The 21,066-nt window shown below is 37.0% G+C and overlaps 1 protein-coding gene across 7 annotated transcripts in view; it reads right to left on the bottom strand.

Annotated features, from left to right (window-relative positions):
* Positions 1-721: 721 nt before the first annotated feature.
* CNTN5 (contactin 5) overlaps positions 722-21,066 on the bottom strand; it is a 968,197-nt gene continuing 947,852 nt past the window's right edge. For all 7 annotated transcript variants that reach the window (XM_080376471.1, XM_080376469.1, XM_080376474.1 and 4 more), the window contains one exon: positions 722-20,704. In XM_080376471.1, coding sequence (XP_080232597.1) covers positions 20,601-20,704 — 104 coding nt within the window. In that variant the 3' untranslated portion in view covers positions 722-20,600. The remainder of the gene's footprint in view (positions 20,705-21,066) is intronic.

Here is a 21,066-nt window from a genome sequence, read left to right as displayed (position 1 = left end):
TTCAACAATAGAAGTGACTGATAGATTAGAACAAAATGCAGCTCTTTTCTGCTGCTGCATTAGAAGGCCATGGGCTGGCCAGCCTTAACTTAAACATTATGTACGTGATCTAATGGTGCAGGTGCCTCCTAGACAACCCCTCCTAGCTCTCTCAATGGTGCAATTCAAGTGCACAGCATCTTCTGTGCTTGTGACACTCTAGAATTTATCTAGCAATCTGCGTGCTATCACGTTCCTTGTCAGTGACAATAAAACCTGTCTTGCCTATAGAGGATTTCCTAATGAAGCACAGAAGGCAATACAAGCAAAGCCTCTGTGCATCGGTGATGATTCAATAAATCAGAGTCATAAAAGGCGAGGAATAGCTCAATTCAAACACAGAGAATTCAAGACTTTTATTCTGTGGTCACTAATGCAGTAATTCCATGTGCATGCAAAGGTCCCATGATGCTTCAAGTTGTTAATTTAACGCTACAATTTAATGAATAATGTAATAGAATTGTACAAAACAGTGTAAATACTGCCACCATGTCAGGCAAATTTCTTCAGGGTGATCTGGTTAACACAGGCCAGACTTCATTAAATTCTTTTTTTTTCCCTCTGCTTAAACTTGATATATTTGTGCATACATAGATTATTCCCATATTGTGCTTTTTGTGATATTTTAGTGAGGTGGTTTGGGGGGGGGGTGTTGATGTTGTTTTTTTTTTTTTGGGGGGGGGCGTTGTTTTCCTTACTCCTACCTACTTCATAGAAATATCTCAAAACAAACCGTAAATGTCAAGGTGTGTGCACAATGCTCCTCCTGATGTCTTATGTATGGAGGTGGAGGTCTTAAAATTCCTGGCAGGATTTATAAAACTTAAGCAAACACATTTCCAATACATCAGCTGAGGACTAGGTATGGCATTCCTATCTTTCAGTGAAATTGAGAGTATTTTCCAAAGTCTGATGCAGTATTCTGCACAGTGCAAGCAAAGCACAGCGTAGGGATGCTACAAGCAATCATTTTACCTTCTGTCAGTTCCATAGCAGTCTGCTCTGACAGATGTGCAGGTGTTGGCTTTTTTTTTAGACTTTTCGTGCCCATTGAAAGTGAAGGGGAAGTATTAGCAATTGCATTGAAATATGATAAAAAGACTTTAAGAACAGCAACTTCATTTTGTTTTCATAAGAAAAATAAATTGAGGTCCCAAATGACTAGGACAAGATTGGCCCTGACAGGAGGTTATTCCTGGGCAGTACTTCTTACTAGCGCATTTTGAATCCCAGCATGTCCATCCTTAAGTTTTTCTGGAAAGGCAAGTAATAATGGAGAATTTTTGTATATGTTATATATTTTCCACTGTCACACAAACTTCTGTCCCAGGAAACCTGTATGTGACTCCAGTGTAGTGTTAGCAGAAATGGAGAACCTGCATAGTGAGTGAAGATTTCAGGATTTGGCCTGTGGTCTGAAAGAAACCTTGCAGCTCTGTGTATTTTAGCTGAAGGAAATCTTTCTAAGAACTCAGCTTACTGCTGGGTATATTGGCACCTCTTAGCTACTAGGTTGTCTTGGGCTTGCTGCAAAATTGCTCTTTGTAGAGCTTAGGAAAGGATGGAGGGATTTAAAGAGCAAATGGATAGTGCAGCTGCTTTGTATCAGCTTCAGCGAATTTATATATGCTGTACAGTGGGAGAAGAGCAATGGAAGTCATCTTTGCTTGAGACAATTCTTTCCCGAAATCAAATGACTAGAAAACACCAGCACACTGTGGAACAGCACTGTCCTAACACTCACACTGCTGGGTCTAGTTCATCCACGTTTTTTCTGGGCTCTGGTTCTCCCTGGCAGATGCAGGCACCCACATTTTCAAGAGGGAAATTCTCTTCTACAGTGATTTCTGTGAGCCGTTAGGAACCATGCTTTTACCTAGTTTGCTCATCAGAAAAGTGCTTATAGGAGCTACTTCAAAGGGTAATCCTCACTGCCTGTTGGGATGCCAAGTCCAAAGGAAAAGATGTAATGGATCCGGAGAAGAGATTTCAAGTCTTCTAATTTAATTCAAGACTTCTAGCTTGCTAGGAGGGGAATGCAAAGGACATTGTCTGAACATGATTTAAAATCTTTTTTTTTTTTTTTTCTGTCTTGAGGCATAACTTTTTTTTCTGCTTAACAACTGTGTGACATGTAGGAGGCTTGACTATCTGACTGATTTTGGCAATCTCATCCTTCAAAAGCTTAGCTTTCATGTTAGCCTGGGCTGCCTTTTGAATATGTGCCACATCATCATCACCTGCTGATTTGCAAAACTTGTTTAGTTGAAATGTTTTCTTTAATAAAAAGGAACCTGTATTCCCCAGTGATGGCCTCATATGTAACTGTTTGCAGTTGATACTATTTATAGAAAAGGTTGAGAACCCTTTGAGAATATTAGCATACATTTTTGGTGAAAGACAAATGAGAAAATTTGGTAGTTAAACAGAACTCAAGCTGTTTAAACTCATTTGAGCTAATGCCACCTACCTCTCCCCTCTGAGCTTGTGTGTGCTCACCCATACACAGATATCTTACTCATTTATTTAGATCTAATGTTCCTTTTTTTGAAGACTTACCTCTTTGCAGAGCTGTATTCTAGTTCCGATAACACTTGAAATAAATGAAGGCTGTTCCCTTAGCAACTGCCAGCTGAATAACCTAAAAATGCAGTGGGAATAAATAGAGTAACTAATATTTGCTGAACCTCTGGGGTTTGTGAAATATTCCTTTTCATAAATCCAGTAAATGGGCTTCAGCTAAATAAAGGGTGGGTTTTAAAATGATGTGTTATTATTTTGATGTGCTGTGTAATTTGTTTACTTGGATTGGGATGTCCTGCCACTTTGCAGCTGAGTGTACTGAGAAAAATTCTGAAAGCCAATTTATTTTTTTTCTCCTATTTATTTGTGATTTATGTTTGTTTTTTAAACAGCTCCTTATACCTGGAGCCATTCACTTTAGAGATAACTGCTTATATTACACTTACACGCTAGCTTCATTCTCTTTCCTCACTTTCTATTAATTTACATTAACATGGTATTTACATTCTTTGGAGGCCAAATTCAAAAGAAAAAACCTCCATCTTTTGATGCATGGTAATTGGGACTGTGAGCTCTTCCTTGATTTCCAGGCTCTTTTGACACGTAGTGAATTTTACTGTACTTTTTGCACAAAGGCCTTGGAAAATGAAACCTAGTTTTTGGTTGTTCTTTGACACTTGTGTAAGAAAAACAATTGATGCTGAAACAGATCAAGGGGAGAGTTTTCCTTTGATTCCCAGACTGCTGGTCAGCTGGATGTTCCTTGGCTTTTTGTCTCCTCGAAAGGCAAGATAAAGTCCATCTAATGCCATGCCACTAATTAGTTTTTAATATTAAAAAAAATTTCAATATAACTACGATCTATAAAATGCTTGAAAAACCTTACAGGTGGAATGTCTCGGGGAATCTTTCTTGGATAGCTGAAAGACTGCTGAAAAGACAATGGCAGTACTGCTGTGCTATAAAGCTAATGCCAGTAGTTATTATACATCAGTATGTTAAAATCCCTGGGAATAGAAGAAGAAGAAAAATACAGTATGCTGATACTTTGGAGTGATAAAAGTTGGAATCTACCAAGCTGCTCTGAGTTTATTCATGTGAAAGCAGGTAAGTCATGGGCAACTAGGACAGAGACAATGAGGCTATCACCTGTGCTAGAGTTGTTGTAGGATTTCAGTTCCTGTGTCAGAAAATTCTCAGATGCTGTCTGTGATGAGCAACGAGCTCTGCTTTTATAGTAGAAAGGGGTTTTTGGGGTGGTGGGTTGTTTTGTTTTTTGTTTTTGTTTTTTTTTTTTTCCCTCCTGGGAAATACAGCTGTTCACTACTATTTTTCCTCAGAACTGCTGGATGACTTTTTAAAATATAAACATATACAAGCACACAGTGGCCCCAGGTGATCAATCATCTTGAAAATAAAGACCAAAAGCATTGAAGTGAACCTGAGATTTTGGGGGAACCTAGTACAGAAGTGCAAGAAAAATTCAGATGTGTTCTCCAAAGGGCTGAGGGGTTTCATGCCTACGTACATTGCTTTATTGCAGTCTAGGCAGAATATTGCATAGCTGGGACCAGCATGAGACAGGCTCCCAGCCAGCTTACAATGGAGTGTGAGAGGCCATTTCCTGGCAAAGCAAGCTAATATTCTAATGGGTCCAGATTTCCTTAAGTAATATATAATTGGGAGTTTCACAACAAATAAGTGCTAGCATTATGTTGCTTGTGGGTTTGAGTTACATGAAATTAATGTAAGCAAAAGCTGTTTTATAGGAACAGACATAAGGCAATTTATTATACTGTGAAAAATCTTTATCTTAATTAGGCTGCAAAACTCAGTCCCAGTTAGAATAATTTTCAGATATTAAATGAAAAAGCATAAAACATTCATCTATTTGAATGACAAAATCTAAAAGCAGAGAAATACTCTATTTAGTAAAGTGTTGCTGCTGAATACCAACAACTGTACTGTGTCCATAACAATCATCTGCACTACTGATCATTAACTTCACAATGAGTAACCGTGCTGATTTATTTAATGATCCTGCAGGTAATTGTTGTTTCCTTTACTAATTACATCAGGGAAATGAGACCTGTTAGCACTTGAAATGGCTTGAAATGCTTAAGCAAATCTTTCTAAAGGGTAAAATGCCTGGCTATTTTTCTCTTACTTTCTGCCCTGAGATAAGATTTTTGTTATTCCCCTGCTGTTCTAATTAGTGAGTAACTCTTTTTCATCCCTGAAATAGTGAGCCTTGGACATATCATATGCTTTAATATTCTGGGAAATTCCCCCACATGGTTAGAACATACTGCTTATAAAAACTAAAACACTTCTCTGTTTACAAGGTAAAATTGTGTAGGAAAAAAAATAAAGTCAGTCTTAAATGCTGAAATTGTTGAAGCTGTATTTTCAAAAGCTTGGCCTAGTGCAGTAGAGTCTGCTGTTCCTGCTGGTGATGCAGGTCTGTAGTGAGGTCTCGTGGGCTTATGCCCTCAGAGCTTTGCACATGGAAGTAGGGCTCGTGCAACTTTTTTAGGTTTACACGGGTTATAGGTTGTCATAATAGATGAGAATACCCTGGCCACTAAATATTCACTTTCTGAGAAAAGCAGGTCATAAAATTTGATTCAGAATTTCCTGTGCCGAAACCTTAACTTCTGGCTGTACCCGAGTTCTTACTGGCAGGCTTCTCAAGCAAGTGTCTTCTTTCGGTGGAGAGTCCACGAGACAGCAACTGTTCCAGCGTTTATTCATGATGTGAGAAATGTGTATCTTGCTCATAATCTGATTTTGTTTAACTTCAGCTCTTAACCACTGAATCTTTCTATGTTCTTGCCTGATTTATCTAACATCACAAATGGCATTCCTTTCAGGTCCTCTTGTGCTTAACCTACTGAAGTGCCGATAAGGATACAACCAATTTTTACCTCATCCTCGTCCAGGCGTAAGTGACTGAGGACAGGCTCTTCTGTTATAGTGGCTATACCAAAAATTCATTAGGTTGAAGAGATCAGTTGCCAGGGAGCTTGAATGACTGTGATCTGAAATGTTTAAATAATCTGGGATATCAGTTTCAGTTCCTGCTATTGCAAATACTTCACTTATCAACACAATTGGTTGTTGATTATTGGCAGGGCCTAACATTAGGGCTTAATTCTTCCTATCTGGGCTATTAGCATTGACAGTCACGCAACAATAGGTTGATTCCCTTGTAAAAATGTGTCACTGATAATACTCTTTTTGCAGAGGGGCTTTTTCAGTAAATGCCAGCCTGTTCTGCCTAGATGATCAGAAGGGAAAAAAAAAATCCTTGCAAAATTAGATACCCTCATGATTTGAATTTGTTAACTTCCCAAAGATGAGGAGATTCAGAAGAAAAGGGTGGAAACAGAAGAGCCAGAATGTGTCTTTGAAGGGAAAATCAATAGAATAAATTCCCAGAAAGTCTGTAAATTCAGTGACTATCTGTATCAGGGCAAATGGCAGGATCGTACTTTCTGGGGAAGTGTCTCACGATAAAGTCTATATTCCCTGATATCACTATGCCATAGCTCCAAAGCCAAACCACATAAAAAATGTCCAAGCTCTTTTTTACAAATGTGAAATACCTGGTAGCAGAGGAGACTAGCAGAGTTTAATTATGCAGGAAGCTATTCTACCACATAATGAGGGCCAGCTCTTGCAAAAAGAGCACTGACCACAAAGCTCTTAGCAACCTGCTGCTGGTGTTATAATTGAAACAGAGCAAGCTTCTTTTCCTCATTAGTGATAACTTTGATGTGAAAGGACAGAATGATCTTGACGTTCTCTTGCAATTTATAAAGATTTTAAGTTGAATGAACAGTTCATCTGTTAGTCTTTTCATTTGTCCCCTGTTATCTTTCCACCCCCTGAAAAAAAGATCATTTTAATTGAGTTGTTGGCTCTCACAGCACCTTCTGCTAACCCAAGTGAACACTCAGTCACTGCTCTCACCTTGCCTTGGTCTAAACCTGCTACATTTTCCTAATGATTTTCTTAAGAACTATAATATATCTTTCCATTTCATTATATCAGGTGTCTGGAATGCAATTTAACTTTAAAAAAGGATCATTATTGAATCTAGTTTACTTTGAGCTGTGAATTGAGTTAAATGTGTTTGAAAGAGCTATGTTTTTGAAAAAAAACTTGTCTTTGTAATAAATTGAACTAGAATTTTTTTTGACTTGAAAAGAAAAGTAATTGCAGCAGAAATTAAATAAAAGATTTGAATAAGCATAAAGCTATGGAATTTAAAAAAATGAAAAAAGTCTGACTGTACATGTAAATTAAACAGCATGAGACACATGGCTCATTTCAAGGCATCTAAGATCTAATGAGCATCAGGTTGTGAGATGAATATTAACAACTCAGCAATACTTGTGGGAATGAATAGATGTTCATTAGACTTTTAATCTAAAACTCTCAAACTGCATTACAAATAAATACTTCCTCTTTTCCAAAGGTGATACAGAGAAAACTATGTCTACTTTTAAGTAGTCCATTATTTAATCAGCCAATATTGTCTCTGATATTCCCAAGAATAGATTGTGGTCCTGATGCCTTAGAGCCTTACCAGGTAAAATACTTTTACACAGACTATTCTATAAGCACATTTGGCTAGTTCCCGGATAAGATGCTATTTTTTTTCCCATTTTCATGACAGATTTCTGAAGGAGTGTTTTTACATTCTTCTATGACTGCCTGGAAATATTTCCTTCCCTCATCCTCTGCCCTTGTCTGTGCTTTTGTAGGGAATATTGCTACATCAGTTCCATCTTCTGTGGAAACAGCTGAAGGTAAGCTGAAGGTCATCTGACTCTCAACATTGAGTTGGTCACTTCACCTAAGGGGAAGAAATAAATTCTTGTTCGTATGATATTTATTTAGAAATAGAGAGCTATACCAACCATGACATCCCAGCAGGAATTTCTCATAATCTTTCATAAATTTACAATCTCATGTGTTCTATACAGTAAATATAATTTCTATACTCTGTACTTTCTCCATGTGGCACCAGAATCTGATATTACAGAAAGAGACATGTTGAAAGGAGAGGTGGAAAGTTACAAAAAGACCAGGAAATCTATGTGGTGAATTTCCAAGTTTCTGCCTTAAGCAGAATAATTTTTTTCTCATGATCACAGGTAATTCCTTTCCCTTTCTTAAACCTAGAAATAAAACAAAGCAGTAGAGCTTGAATAATTGGGAAATAAGAGGAATCTTTCTCCCACCCTCCCCCGCAATGGAAATGACCTTTACCTTGATATGTAAAATCAGAAAATTTCCTCTTTAACCGATTTTATGTGCTAGAAACCTGTTTGCTGTTACCTATGCATCAGAATTCTGTGCACCCAATCATAGGATGTATACTTAGGATCTTTGCAAGGTCAGTGTGAAAGATGCTTTAAGTATAAGACAGATAATTCAAAATTTTCTTCTGTGTCAAAAATAATCTCTGCATATAATAGATTTATTGCAACTCAGAATTGGGCCCTATTTGAAAACTTTACAAAGCTCACTGACATTTCCTTTGAAGTAGAACTATTTTTCAAGTTAATAACACAATGACGTGATACACAAATCACAGCTTATTTTACATTTCTTTTTGAATATTTCACATTTACAGTAGAATTGTCTCTCTATACTTGGAGTGCACTTATAAAAAATATTCTTATAAATGATGCTGAGTATATTGCCTTATAATTTTTTTCACATTCAGCAAGTTCATTAATATTTTACAAGGATTATACCATTAAAAACATACTTTCATGGAATGAAAAGGTTATGAAAAATGAAATGTCACACAGTATGATTTTGCCTTAAAGATCCTAGTCGTTTACACAGCATTCTAGAAATGGTAGTATAAAAGAGAACAGTCTTTCTTTTTGATAGGTTTCTTTCAGGAGCTGGAGTTTCGCATTTCATGCAACATGTTACATATGGAAATAACTTCAAAAAGGTCACCATCTATCCTAGTCACTTCTTGCTTAATTAGGCACTGTAAAATCATGCATTAAGCGGTACTCTTTCAAGGAATTCAAGGAAAGATAAGAAACCCTAATGACAATATCAACTAATATTTATTTAGGTACATCAGACACATACACATGCTTACATGTGTGCTTGATGATGAATGCAAATTCTATATACAACCACTACATCACAGGAAAAGTTTTAAACTCCTACTTCTTTGCTGCTGTAATATAAGGAAGAACCCTTGGGCCAAAATACAGACACAACAAAACTGAATGGAAAACTCTTTTTAGCTAGACTATGTCCATCTTAACTGAAAAATATAATAGAAAATATCCCTAGCTTTGAACTTGAGTGCCAGACATGAGCATCATTCTGAAGGTGTAAGACGTGCCAACATTATTGCTGTATACTGCAGCAAAGAAATTATTTCAGCTTAATGTTTCAGTCAATGACTGTTATAAAAGCTACAGGTTCGTACAAGCTAAGGACAAAAGAAGCCACAAGCATTTTAGACTCTATCCTGTAACTTCAGAAAATTTGTTTGACCTGAAACATGCCAAATTATTCATTAAACTGCATAGAATATTTTTGGAAAGCCTTAAGAGAAGTGGTTTTCTTCTATTGGCAGTGGAAAATTATCTTTCTTTGTAATCTGGAGATTAAGAATTTTTATTCTTTGTTTTGCTTTTATTCTCTTTTCAATCCATTGGATTTTATACATGTGTGTACTGACATCAGACTGTCAGCTTTATGTGATGTCTCAATACAGTTTATTTTTTTTAATTTCATTTCAGATGTTTACTGGTATGGGAAGGCCGCTTTGGAAGACCACTTTGTGACTAAATGATTACATTATCAGAAGGAATGTTCTGGTACGTAGCCTTTTTCATGCCTTTGTCCTTGGTATGCTGACTTTTCCCTTTATGGTAATGAGCTGGTTTTGACTGGGATAGAGTTAATTTTCTTCATAACAACTTGCAAAGTGCTATGATTTGGATTTGTGGAGAAAGCAGTGTCGGTAATGCAGAGATGCTTTCGCTATTGCTGAGCAGGACTTACACAAAGCCAAGGTCTTTTCTGCCTGTCACTCTCCCCACCAGCAAGTGGGCTGGAGGGGCACAGCGAGCTGGGAGGGGACATAGTTGGGACAGCTGACCCTCACTGACCAGAGGGATATCCCGTACCATGTGGTAACATGGACAGCGATATGAAGCCGGGGGAAGAGGAAGGAAGGGGGATGTTCCGAGTTACTGTGTTTGTTTTCCCAAATCCCCATTACCGTGCTGGAGCCCTGCTCTCCTGGGGATGGCTGAGCACCTGCCTGCCCATGGAAGGTGGTGAATGAATTCCTGGGTTTAGTTTGCTTGCTTACGCAGCTTTTGCTTTAACTACTAAACTGTCTTTATCTCAGCCCATGGGTTTTCTCAACTTTATCTCTTCCAATTCTCTCCCCCATCCCACTGCGGGGGGAGTGAGCGGTGGCTGCGTGGCTGAGTTCCTGGCTGGGGTTAAAGCATGGCAGGTAACTATCCCACTGGTGCGTTCTTCCATTCTCCAGGTATAATTAACTCTTTTCCATCTCTCCTTCTGTTGACTTCCTTAAAAGCATTCAAGTAAAAAAATATCATTTAAGCGAATGAGTAAATTGTAGAATCAATTTTAAACTTAAACCTGGCCCAGAAATTTTGTGCCTTCACCTCTTTAAAATATACTAACTTTTGAAATGTAATGAATGCCTTTGTGCATATATGAAGAGGTTTTTTTAGTCAGTGGTGGCTTTTCACTGTTTTGGACACTTTTATAAATGTTGGCTAAGTGAGGACTAGTGTAATATCTCTCTTTTTCATGTCTGCATAACAAAACGTGAACATATTTAGGTTGCATGTGAGCCATTCTGCGGTATTCTGAGCGGACAGTCAGGGAAGCTGCTGTTCAAGCAACACATCTGAAGATATTTCCCAGGGTTGCGATGAAGGTGCAACCTTCTAGGATATTATGAATTATGAAAACTGAGCCCTTCAAAACAGGTTCAGTATTCCAAGCCTTTGAAGCAGACTTCCACAGTGTGCTTTAGGGTGGCATGGGCATTTATATTCCCAAAGCAGGTCATGCAAGGCTATGCAGGAACTATACAGCTAAATGGGAAGCAGCAGCTCCTCAGCAGCTGCTAGGGTTAGCACTGTTATTAAGGGTCAGAATGAAGGTCAGGGTTTTGTCTTCAGTCAGTTCAGAATTATTGGTGGGTGAAGAAGTCTTCACCCTTAGGCATGGAAGAGGCCATGGACAGAAGGAACCTTTTATTGACGTCTCCTTCCTATGATCAACAGCTTAGAGCGAGACGTACAGGCAACAAGGACAGAAGGGCTGGCAGGCAGGATCATGTAGGAATCCCGTGTGTGTCTTCCATTAATATTTTATAATGGAAGAATGGCCAATAAACATTTTAAATCACTAGGCAGATAGGAAATCTAAGTTAATTCCTTCTTTGTGGGAACTCCTTTTTTTTTTAAAAAAAAATTCAGCTAGTATTTTGCAGTTTCTGAGATTTAAAATTATGTGCTTTCAAAGAGAGGGTTTTTTAAAGTTTCTTTTATTATTCTTTTCTACATGCATTTCTCACTCTTGTTTCCACCATACTTGTGATCAGTTAGATCCCAGTTTTCTGTCTGGGTTCCTTGAATTAACAGTTTGCATTTCATATTTAGGTGCTGCTGAGGAGATAGCACGTTTTTGAAAACACTGAATGCAATATTTTTATTTATATAGGGTGCTTCCTGGGAATGATAGTCCAGTGTCTGTTCTTAGGAGTTCAAGGAACAGGTCAAACACCTGGATTTTTTTTAGCTCTTTCTGCATCTCTGCTGGTTTGAGATATTATTTTCCTTTCCCCTGTGCTTTCTGGAAGCTGTGTCTCCTTTACATTTGTAGGGTAGATTGAATATATGAGTTGCTTGTTTTTCCTAACAGTTAACTCAAGGTTTTTGTATTACCTTGCAGAATTTCAAAGGAATTTATTTGCAGCTCAACTCTTTTAAGCTGAAGTGACCCCATAAAGATACAAGATGGAAGAAACACTTGATGCAGCTCTACTAACTCAGATTGAGTTAGTGACCAAAGATCCTGCAGTCCAGAAGGAGCTTTGCCCACAATTCAGTCAGTCCTGTGACAGGCATGGCAGCCTCCTGCAAAGCCTTCCAGATTTGTTTTGTATCTGAAGGGATTGAACAAGCTATTATGGTAAAATATGGACCAATATACTAAAGCACAGTACTGAAACTTAAACTAAGGATCTAAAGAAAGTAGCTGAATTGCCCATTTTTCTGTTAGTAGCATTTCAAATTACCTCAATTGCATTCAGAATAGTATGGTGGTTTTTTTTTTTTTTTTTTTAGGGTATCATCTGATGTGTTTAGCTTTGGGATGTCTCTATAGCCCAGTTAGTTGAAGTATACCATGGCTCGACAAACTTCTGGAGTAGAGCACACAGCCTCTGAAGTCACTAAGTTGTTTAACTATGAGTCGGCAACAGCTTTACTGAAGCTAGTTTAGCTCAGCTATAATGCTTGGAGCATCTGGGACCACTAAAAATAAATGTGGGTTTTTTTAATGGTTTTATATGAAAACACCTGCAACAGTTTGAAAAATATGATTGATGTTCTTACAAACAGAAATGTAACAGTTTAAAATGAAAGTGTCAGTCACCAGATCTAGAATGATGTCTTCCTAGTTAAATAAGCTGCAAGTCCAATGCAAAGCACACCAAGACTTGTATCAATCCTTAAAAAAGTGTTAGTGAGATCTGAATGCCAAATCACTTCCCAGGAGGCACATTATGCTAATCACTATGGCAATCAGTTATTTATCATTCTTGCAGACATGTATTTTCCATTTACACTAACAGGATGCTTGATTGGATTTTGTTCATTAAATGGGCAGAGTCAAAACTGGTCTTATAAACTGCTGTTCAAGTTAATTAGTGAGTATGTGTGTACTCAAGAAGCAGAAAACTAAGTTTTAAAATTGCAACCTACATCAATCAGACATCTTTTCTACATTATACCAAAATCATTCCACTTAGTGTATTCAGTATGAAAGAGAAAAATGCTGCGTTTTAATTTTCCCCATTTTTTGATGGTCTGGTATTAAATGTGACGGTACTTATAAAAGAGTAAGAATAGATATCCACTTTTACTCTGCTGTCTTACCCAAAACTTTTGCAGGCTTTCTGTCTAGCTTAAGAGATGGTGCAAGGATAGGAAGATCCTTAGCACAGTTTTGTGTTCGTTCTTTTACAGTCTTTAGTTTATTAGTTATTAACAGGCCCACAAGCACTACCATGAGGTTACAACCTAATGGTAATAATTAAAACAATAACAGTAACAATCTAAAGGCAATCAGTGATTGAAATGCTGGACTGTGATTCTGGAGATCCAGTTTCAGCTCCTACAGTTTATGTCCATGTGGAAGGAACGGTTTCATTATCCTGGGTGCGTTTACAGTTTTCCCATGTGTACTTGTGAGCGCCCCTTTGTAAAACAGTCAGATGTGTTTTTTATTCTGTCTGCTGCAAATGAATTAAAGATCTAGCTGAGGAACTCACAGATCTCAAAGATCTTTTCTTTCTATCTTGTATTGCATGTCTGGGAGTAGATTTGATCTGGCCCTGGGAACACTGGGTATTCTGAAACGGCATCTTTTTGATATTGGAGCTTTCTGTGTGAATAGCTCAGTATTCACTGGACAGATAAAGCAAGATCTTTAACTTTGAATTTAAAGCAAAGTTCCACAGACTACAAACAGGAAGAGCAGGAGGTCTGGGAGTCAGTATTTCACAGACTTCTTTAGCACTTTGACCATTGCACAGGAGAGAACAATGGGAGAAAAAGCTGGGGTGTGATAGCTTCTTATCCTTTTCCCACGTGTCTCCACTCAGGAGTCCTGGTCCTTTTAGATTCTCCCAAGGTGGCAGATGTTCTAGATGATACCCTTGGTCATTTCAGTTGTCTTTCTCTGTGCTGTTTCTATGATGTCCTTTTTGAGCTGCGGAGACCTGAAGTGTGCATAGTACCAGTACTGTGATAAAACCAAAGTTTTGTCTTGCAGGTAAGTGTTTCATCTTGGTCTCAATAACCTTCCTGAAGGTACACAACTTTTACATTCTAGCAGCTGCTGTATGGTAAGGCATGGGTTTCTAACTCCCTTTGAGATTATTCCAAGTCCCTTTTCCTGACTTTCACCTGACAGTTCCACACTCAGCATGAGGTTAGTACAGTTTAGATTTGCTTCAACCTCACATTTATTGGCACTGAAACATCTTGCTGCCAACTTTTTCCCCTCTCATTCTGTCTTGTGCAGTCCTTCTGGAATGTTTCAACATTATTTGCCATTTAATTATCTGAAAGGGCTTAATATCATCACCATTTTGAGATTTAGGTGTTCAAGGAGATATAAATGTGTCCAGACATCTCATCTTACTTCTGAAATCTGTAAAACTGGGAGCATCAACCAGAGAACAGACAGAAAGCTTGTTGCTCCCTTTTCCTGGCTGGCATTCCTCCTCTGTAACATCTTGCCAAGAGCCTTATGAGAAGGTGTTGTGGCACTGCAGATCCTACCCTACTGAGATTTAACAAATTAAGGTTGGGGTGCAGGGGAACAGGCCTCCCACACCCTCATATCATCTGGATGGAGTGGTTTATCCGAGTCACATAGTTTTATTTTAGGTTTGGCTTGTTTGCTGCACTATACAAGACAACCTGCTGGCTTTTGGGGCTTTTTTTCCTCCCTATTTTTCTCACCTTTTTTTAGATGTTTGCAGTAGATTAACAGCTGTACTCTTTGACTAGAAGTAAGAAAGAATTCAGCAGCCATTTAAGAACAGAAATGCCTCACCACCTCACTGTAGTTCATGATGGTAAATATTTTCTTGGTGGAGGGAAGAGTTGTGGGAATAGCTATGCCTTGAGCAAACAGGGTATGTTTGCTAATATGCAGTCACACCAAGGTTTAAGATGCTGCACATCTTTTGTGCTGAAGGACTTCCAGCGTTGTAGCTTTTAAGTAAATCAGAAATTTTAAAGAAAAATTTGGGTCTAATAAAAAATGATCAAAAAGGAAAGACTGCTATTCTGCAAAGGAAACTCACAAAGATCCAGCAATATTCAAGCTATTTATGATCTAGAAATCTGATTAATTTTTTTCTTCTGCAAGCCTGTTTCTCATGCTGCAATAACCTGCCAGCCTTATCTCCTGCATTTAATGGCCAAAGCTTTTGTGAAGAGCATTAAAGACTGATACTTTTGTGGGTACTCTGGGTACTCAAATACTTTTTTAATGAGAAATTTGTAGTGATGAAATTCCTTTCACTTCCCATTCAAAAGCTGTGGGATTAGCTTCCTTTCCTCGGAGAAAGTCAGAATTTGTTGACAGATAGTAACCCAATGCAGCTTAGTTTTTGGGTGATCTAGTGCAGTCTTTCTCAGCTGGAGAAAAATGCTTCCTCTCCTATGTTTGGAAGGCAAAAAGGCCTGTCCTTTCAGATGGCTTGTTGGAAGGCAAACACCGCAAGGTCAAGAGATTGGGTGAACTCTAGGTCACCCTTGTGGGGAACTGTGCCCATGGATTTGCTCCTCCTTTTTCCATTCCTCCTCCCCCACTCCATGCACACACATATCCCTTTACATTTTGTCACAGGACAGGGTAGGGAGAGGAGGAAGGGGCTGCCCAGGGTCTTGTAGGGCAGGGTGCAATGCTACTTTTTGGTCTCTGTAATGGGGGTGGGAGAGGCACTCAGTGTGCCATGGGTTATTTGGATTTTCCTGAATAGGACTTAAAATAAAATAGGACTTAAAAAAAAAATAAAAAATCAACATTTTGCTTTCCATATTAGAAAAGAACTAAGACCAGGCTTACACATTACTTCTGCTGATCATCTGATAGCCAATAGAATATAATGCAGTGGTCACAGCAGAGTGGGTGTTCAGTGTTTTCACTTAAAGCACATGTGAAACTTCTTAATTTGAGCAAACATACATATAAAATGCCATCACCTAGAATGACTGTCTCCAAAATAATGATAGGTTTGGGTGTATGTATTACTCAACCAAGGGACGAAGTTATACAAAACTAAGCCACTGAATTAAGGCTTCTTTTCTAAGTCAGTCAGTTGCTCCACATGGTGAAGTTTTAAAGGAATACCAGCAGGACTACCCTGTTTTACTATCCTGTCTTAAAAAGTCCCTTTTGTAAAAGATAAGAGATGGTGTCATTATGAAATGGAAATGCTTGCTCAGCCAAGCATCAGAGCAATGCAGCTTAGAGTAAAATTGAAGTTGCTAAAGCTTTGACCCAGATATGCTTCAAATACCTTCAGTATCTTTTTATTCACGTTTTCTGTTACTGAAAGAAAATAGATGCATTTTCCCATCTTATTTTCTGTACTAAAATCAAAATAGGCTGAATACCTTTATTTATGATTAGCACATATAGTGCCTGCCTTTGCTATTCATCTTGATAGCTGTATCTTTCAGGAAGACCTTCATGTTTTTATTCTGTTTGGTTTTGGGTTTTGTTTTTTTTTTTTTTTTTTTTTTTTTTTTTTGAATTGTGGAGTTTGAGCTTAAAAGTGAAGAAAAAAAGAAAAAAATAGAAAAGAAAAACATACCATAACCAAGGGTATTTTTCTTCAGCCAGATGTATCTATTTCATCATATTAAAAGATGAACAAAAAGCATCACAGATTTCTTTATCAGTTTCTTCTGGTGATAGGTAGGATTCTTATACAAGCTGGCATGCTTAGCTAATAGTTTGACAGTAGAAAAGGAGCAGAGGAAGGAAGAACAGCTGCACATTTCAACATTTGTACCAGTTTGCTTAAGCAGCTGAACCTTGTAATAAGTAATGTGAATACTGAAATTGATGGTGAAGAATTTTCAACAGATTTTTCGTCTAGGCTTGTGAGTATTTAACATATATACAATATTATTACCTAGTTTAGAGTACTAAAAATATGAACCACAATAAAGGCAAAGTCAGTGCTCAGGTCTGTCTTTACTGGCATTGAGAGAAAAGCCTTACAGCAAACTCAAGACCTTTTTTTTGGAAGCAGCCTGTGTGTTGGCATGCTTGGGGAGTCTGTTTATAATAGCCTAAAGCCAATTAACCTATTGTAATAAAATGGTGTTCATTTTCTCTTATCATTGACAACTTTTTGCTCAAAAGCATAGGAAGTAATTAAGAAAGAATATGACTTTTATCTTCAGAGGAACTGCGATGATGGCCATAAAAGGGCAGGAGTGGGCTGCAGTTTGGTAGAAGTTCTGATAGGATATGGATTTTCAATATGCACAGTTCTCCATGTCAGCAAAACCAGGTCATTACAGTTTTCTGTGACATTCATAACTAATTTAATGGAAGTCCTGATATAATATGCTGTTTAAGCCATAACCATTTTGTAATTGAAGTCTCAGTTCAAATGGTGACTGTGGCAATATATTTTTAGTTTCAAAATGGGCCTTTTGACTTCGTACTGTGTTGCAAAGTCATTTTCCCCTATAAATATGCATTTCATAAAGAAGTGATTGGAGATCACTCCAACTCAAAACTCTAAAACCAGAAAAAATATTTGCTATAATCAGGTCATCCATTATTACATATTTTTTCCTCCTTTTTGTTGCAATTTATTACACAAAGTATTTCAAATGTAAGACAAAACAACTAAACTTTTAAATTGAACATGAAATGGCCACACTGTGCTTTTGTGCCTGCACAGTCATGGGGTGTTGGTGACACTTGAAAGAACTTTATACATACCAGAGAGGTCCCAGAAACCATAAAATGCTTCAGTATATAAAAGATTACCCTTAATGGCTTCCTTATAAAGCACTCCTTTTCATGATTTTTTTTTTTTTAATGCAGAAAGCTTTTATTTCTGAAGCTAATTTGCATACTTATTTTGCAATTTTTGTTGGGTATAGTTTCATGTTGAGAGTTCCAGCCTTCTTGCACTTTTCAGTTATTGAATTATAAAAGTAATATCTATCCAGGGAAATCAACACACATATGAAATTAGAGTGATGTCAAAAATTACTTGATTTTAATGGCTGCATTACCCACACTTACTATTGCAGATTCCTCATTTTCTTCTTGAAAGTCCTGTAATTAAAAAAAATGTTGTTGCTGGAATTGAAAAAAATTGTGCCACCCTGTCCTCTATGAATATAATTCAGGAGATGACAGGAGATGAGATAAAAGTCAATAAAAAGAGAATTGTTTATTAAAAAGATCTAATGTTACAAGAACAGTACACAGGAACTATTATATTACTGTGTCTTCCACATTGTATATATCATTATATATAGCATATATACAGATTGTATACAATATATCTAACATTTTGATATGGGCCAAGACAGTATCCTTTTTTTTGCTCTACAAACAAAATTTCTTTCTAATTATTTTTTCCAAACAGATCTTGTGGCATTATACAAAAATACAGTCTCCTTAGTGATGCTAGACTGCACTATTACAATCTTTTACATGAAAAAGGAAAGAGCTTTCCTTTGCAACTAAAAACTAATATGTCGTGATGAGGAAACGTCTTCTACAAAGCAACAAATAGGTAATACATAGGTACTTAAACATTTAAAACATGTTTATTAATATATTTAAGATGCAGAATACATATTCTGTTTATGCTGAATATAAAACATACCCCTTTTTGTCCCTGCAATACGACTATGTTACCTGATGGTATGTTCAGTATTTCTGTTTGTATCTTGATATTAGAGATTGAGATATACCTTGATGCAGCTCTGCCTCCTTACCAAAATTCCATTCTTCTTATAAAGCATAGCCATTTATTGATTCAGAAAGTTGTTTAACAAAAATGCCACCAGCAGTGACTGTAACCTTTTTGAATACTCTGAAAGGAACTGCATTGACAAACAACTGTATAAAAAGTAGAGGAAATTATGCCTAAATAATTTATAAAATAGCCATTTTGCTTTTTGGTTCATCACTTTATTCTTGTTTATTTAACCTTTCAAAAAAATGATGGCTTGCTAATGTAATTTCTCTGCAAGTAGCAATGCTGCTGTTTTACAAACAACAGCAGGTAGTTATTTTCTGTGAGTCTGCTTTATCAGCAAAGTATATTCCACCTTCCTTTCTTTGATCTCAATGGCTTTTCCAGAAGCAGAGATATAGAAGGTCTCCTGCCTACACCTACACTCTATGCTTGGCTAGCTATCTGCCTTTGTTTTCCTAGCAACATGGTGACTAAGTAAATTTAAAACTTATTTTTTTAAAATTATTTAAAATACTAGTGGATAATAAAGATTTGAGTTGAACCATGTCTGGAAAATTTTACTGATAAAACAATCAAAATAAATAAATAAAAAAATCATCAGTCAGCTTTTACTAACCAAGCATTTGATCTGTGTTGTGCTTTCTTGGCTACTATTTTAAAGCTGCTAAGAAAGAGCACAGTTAGAGTGTACTAGCTAAAAGCCAAGTATTATTTTGCTAGTGACAGGGAAAATAATAGCATTTTAGACCCAGAACCCATCAAACAAAATAGATTTGCATAACGCTTTTATATGGATGGACAGCTAGAACTATGGTATTAGGACTTTCCTGTTAAATTCTTTTGACTTGATTTTTCCCAGGCAAGGCATGGTAGTAAAACATTCTCCCTCATAACACTGTGCACATCATAATTGTACAAACATGCACACCATATACCCTGGGGATCATTTTGATTCAGGTGCCAATATGTGGAAAGGCCTTCAAATGTAAAAAAATTGTCCGAAATGTCTATTGAGTGAAAAATTGGTACACCAAAAAATGGGATTAAAACTGATAGCAGTCTCTACAAGAATAATTTCTAGTGAGTTATAGAAATAGAGCCAATTAGCAAAATAACTGAAATGATACTCAGTAGCACGTATCCAAGTATTTTTTTTTTCAGACACAGCATTCTCCAAAATATTTTTACTGGAGTCTATATATGTGAATGATTACATTCCAAAAAATGTTAATATTCTCTCCATAATATGCTTTCATATATACTTCAACTTGATTACCAAATATATAAAGCACAGGATGTTACTAAAAAATGGACACAGAGGAAAAAATGTTACAACTGAGAAGTGGTTGGAAAAAGTAGCTTTATCTCCTTGCATTGCTTTATTTGTCCACTTAGCACCCTAATGTATATCATGTTTAAATGACCAGTGGAGTTTTCTTTGTCATATGCATAAGGAATTGATTTTTTTATTTGCTATTGAAAATAAATATTTTATTCATTTCACTTTAAATCATGTGGTATTTGAGAAAAAGCAAACTTGTTTCCTTTTAGGTTTGTGTTTAACCATTTTCTGTTTACCTTGCAATAAAATGAATTACTTTTCTGCTCCATTTTGCCACTTTCTGAGTGTGCTGTCTAGTACTGTATTGACAATTCTTTTTGCTGATGAAATACATATTCATACATTTTCAGAACAAATTCTCTGTACTTTTGCAGTGGGCTGTGTATCTAAACCATATTTTTCTCTCATCAGTAGGAACAGCCAGCCATAGGGGATGCAAGAACAGTATTTGACAATGCTGTATCAAACTCTGCTCTACATTTAAAAAAAGATTTTTTCCCAAAGCAAACAGATGTACTGTACTAGACACCACTGTTAAAAACACCTAATGATACATGACTGGGGTCACCAAAATCAAACATATTTAAAAAGGAAAGTACGTTTCATTTGACAGAAATTACCTTTGTTTACAAAAGTTTATTACATACAATCTGCATATTTTTGGCCCAAGAAGTGTCCCCTCCCCAGAAGACTTTTACAAATAAAGAAGAGAAAAAAACCTGATGAATTTTTGACCGTGTCTCCAACACTCCTCTAAGTGCACCACAGGCATTTCTATGGGTCTTTAAGCATTAGCTTGGGTTTCCAGTTTCTCCACGGACATAAAACTCAATCCCTTGGTGTCATCAAGTTAAAGCAAACAAATAACAAGAACAACAAAGTCTGCAGTCTTCACCACGAGGTTGAAGGAACCATCAGTGCCAAAAGCAATGTTACAGAGGACGAGGAAGTAGACAACACATGTAGGGTGGATTGAGCACTTGTTACTTTTCCTCCTGAAATGAGAAGGAAAGTAATTAAGGAGCAAGTGACACAAACAGTCTTAGTATATTTAGGTACTAGATTTTGCCCCAAACTTGTATTCTGTTACACTCAGCAAAACCTAATTTAGGCAATGGTTTACCATGCGATTGCCATCATGGTATAGACTCCTAGGCAGACATAAGGAAATCAGGGATTTTATGATGATATCTACAGCAACTTGTATGCTTAATCCTCATATTCAGTCTGCAAATGAATGGGAAATAAAAAAAAAAATTGTGGTTTTATGCCTTAATCCCTCAGAATAATTAGGCTGCAGAAGATGCCCTGAGTCACAATCATAAATCTTCTTCCTGGAACAAGGAAGGAAAGCTAG

Source organism: Falco punctatus (genome assembly GCF_963210335.1).
Source record: "Falco punctatus genome assembly, chromosome: 2".
Lineage (NCBI taxonomy): Eukaryota > Metazoa > Chordata > Aves > Falconiformes > Falconidae > Falco > Falco punctatus.
The sequence above is the reverse complement of the archived record's forward strand: the minus strand, read 5'-3'. Positions and strand labels throughout refer to the sequence as shown.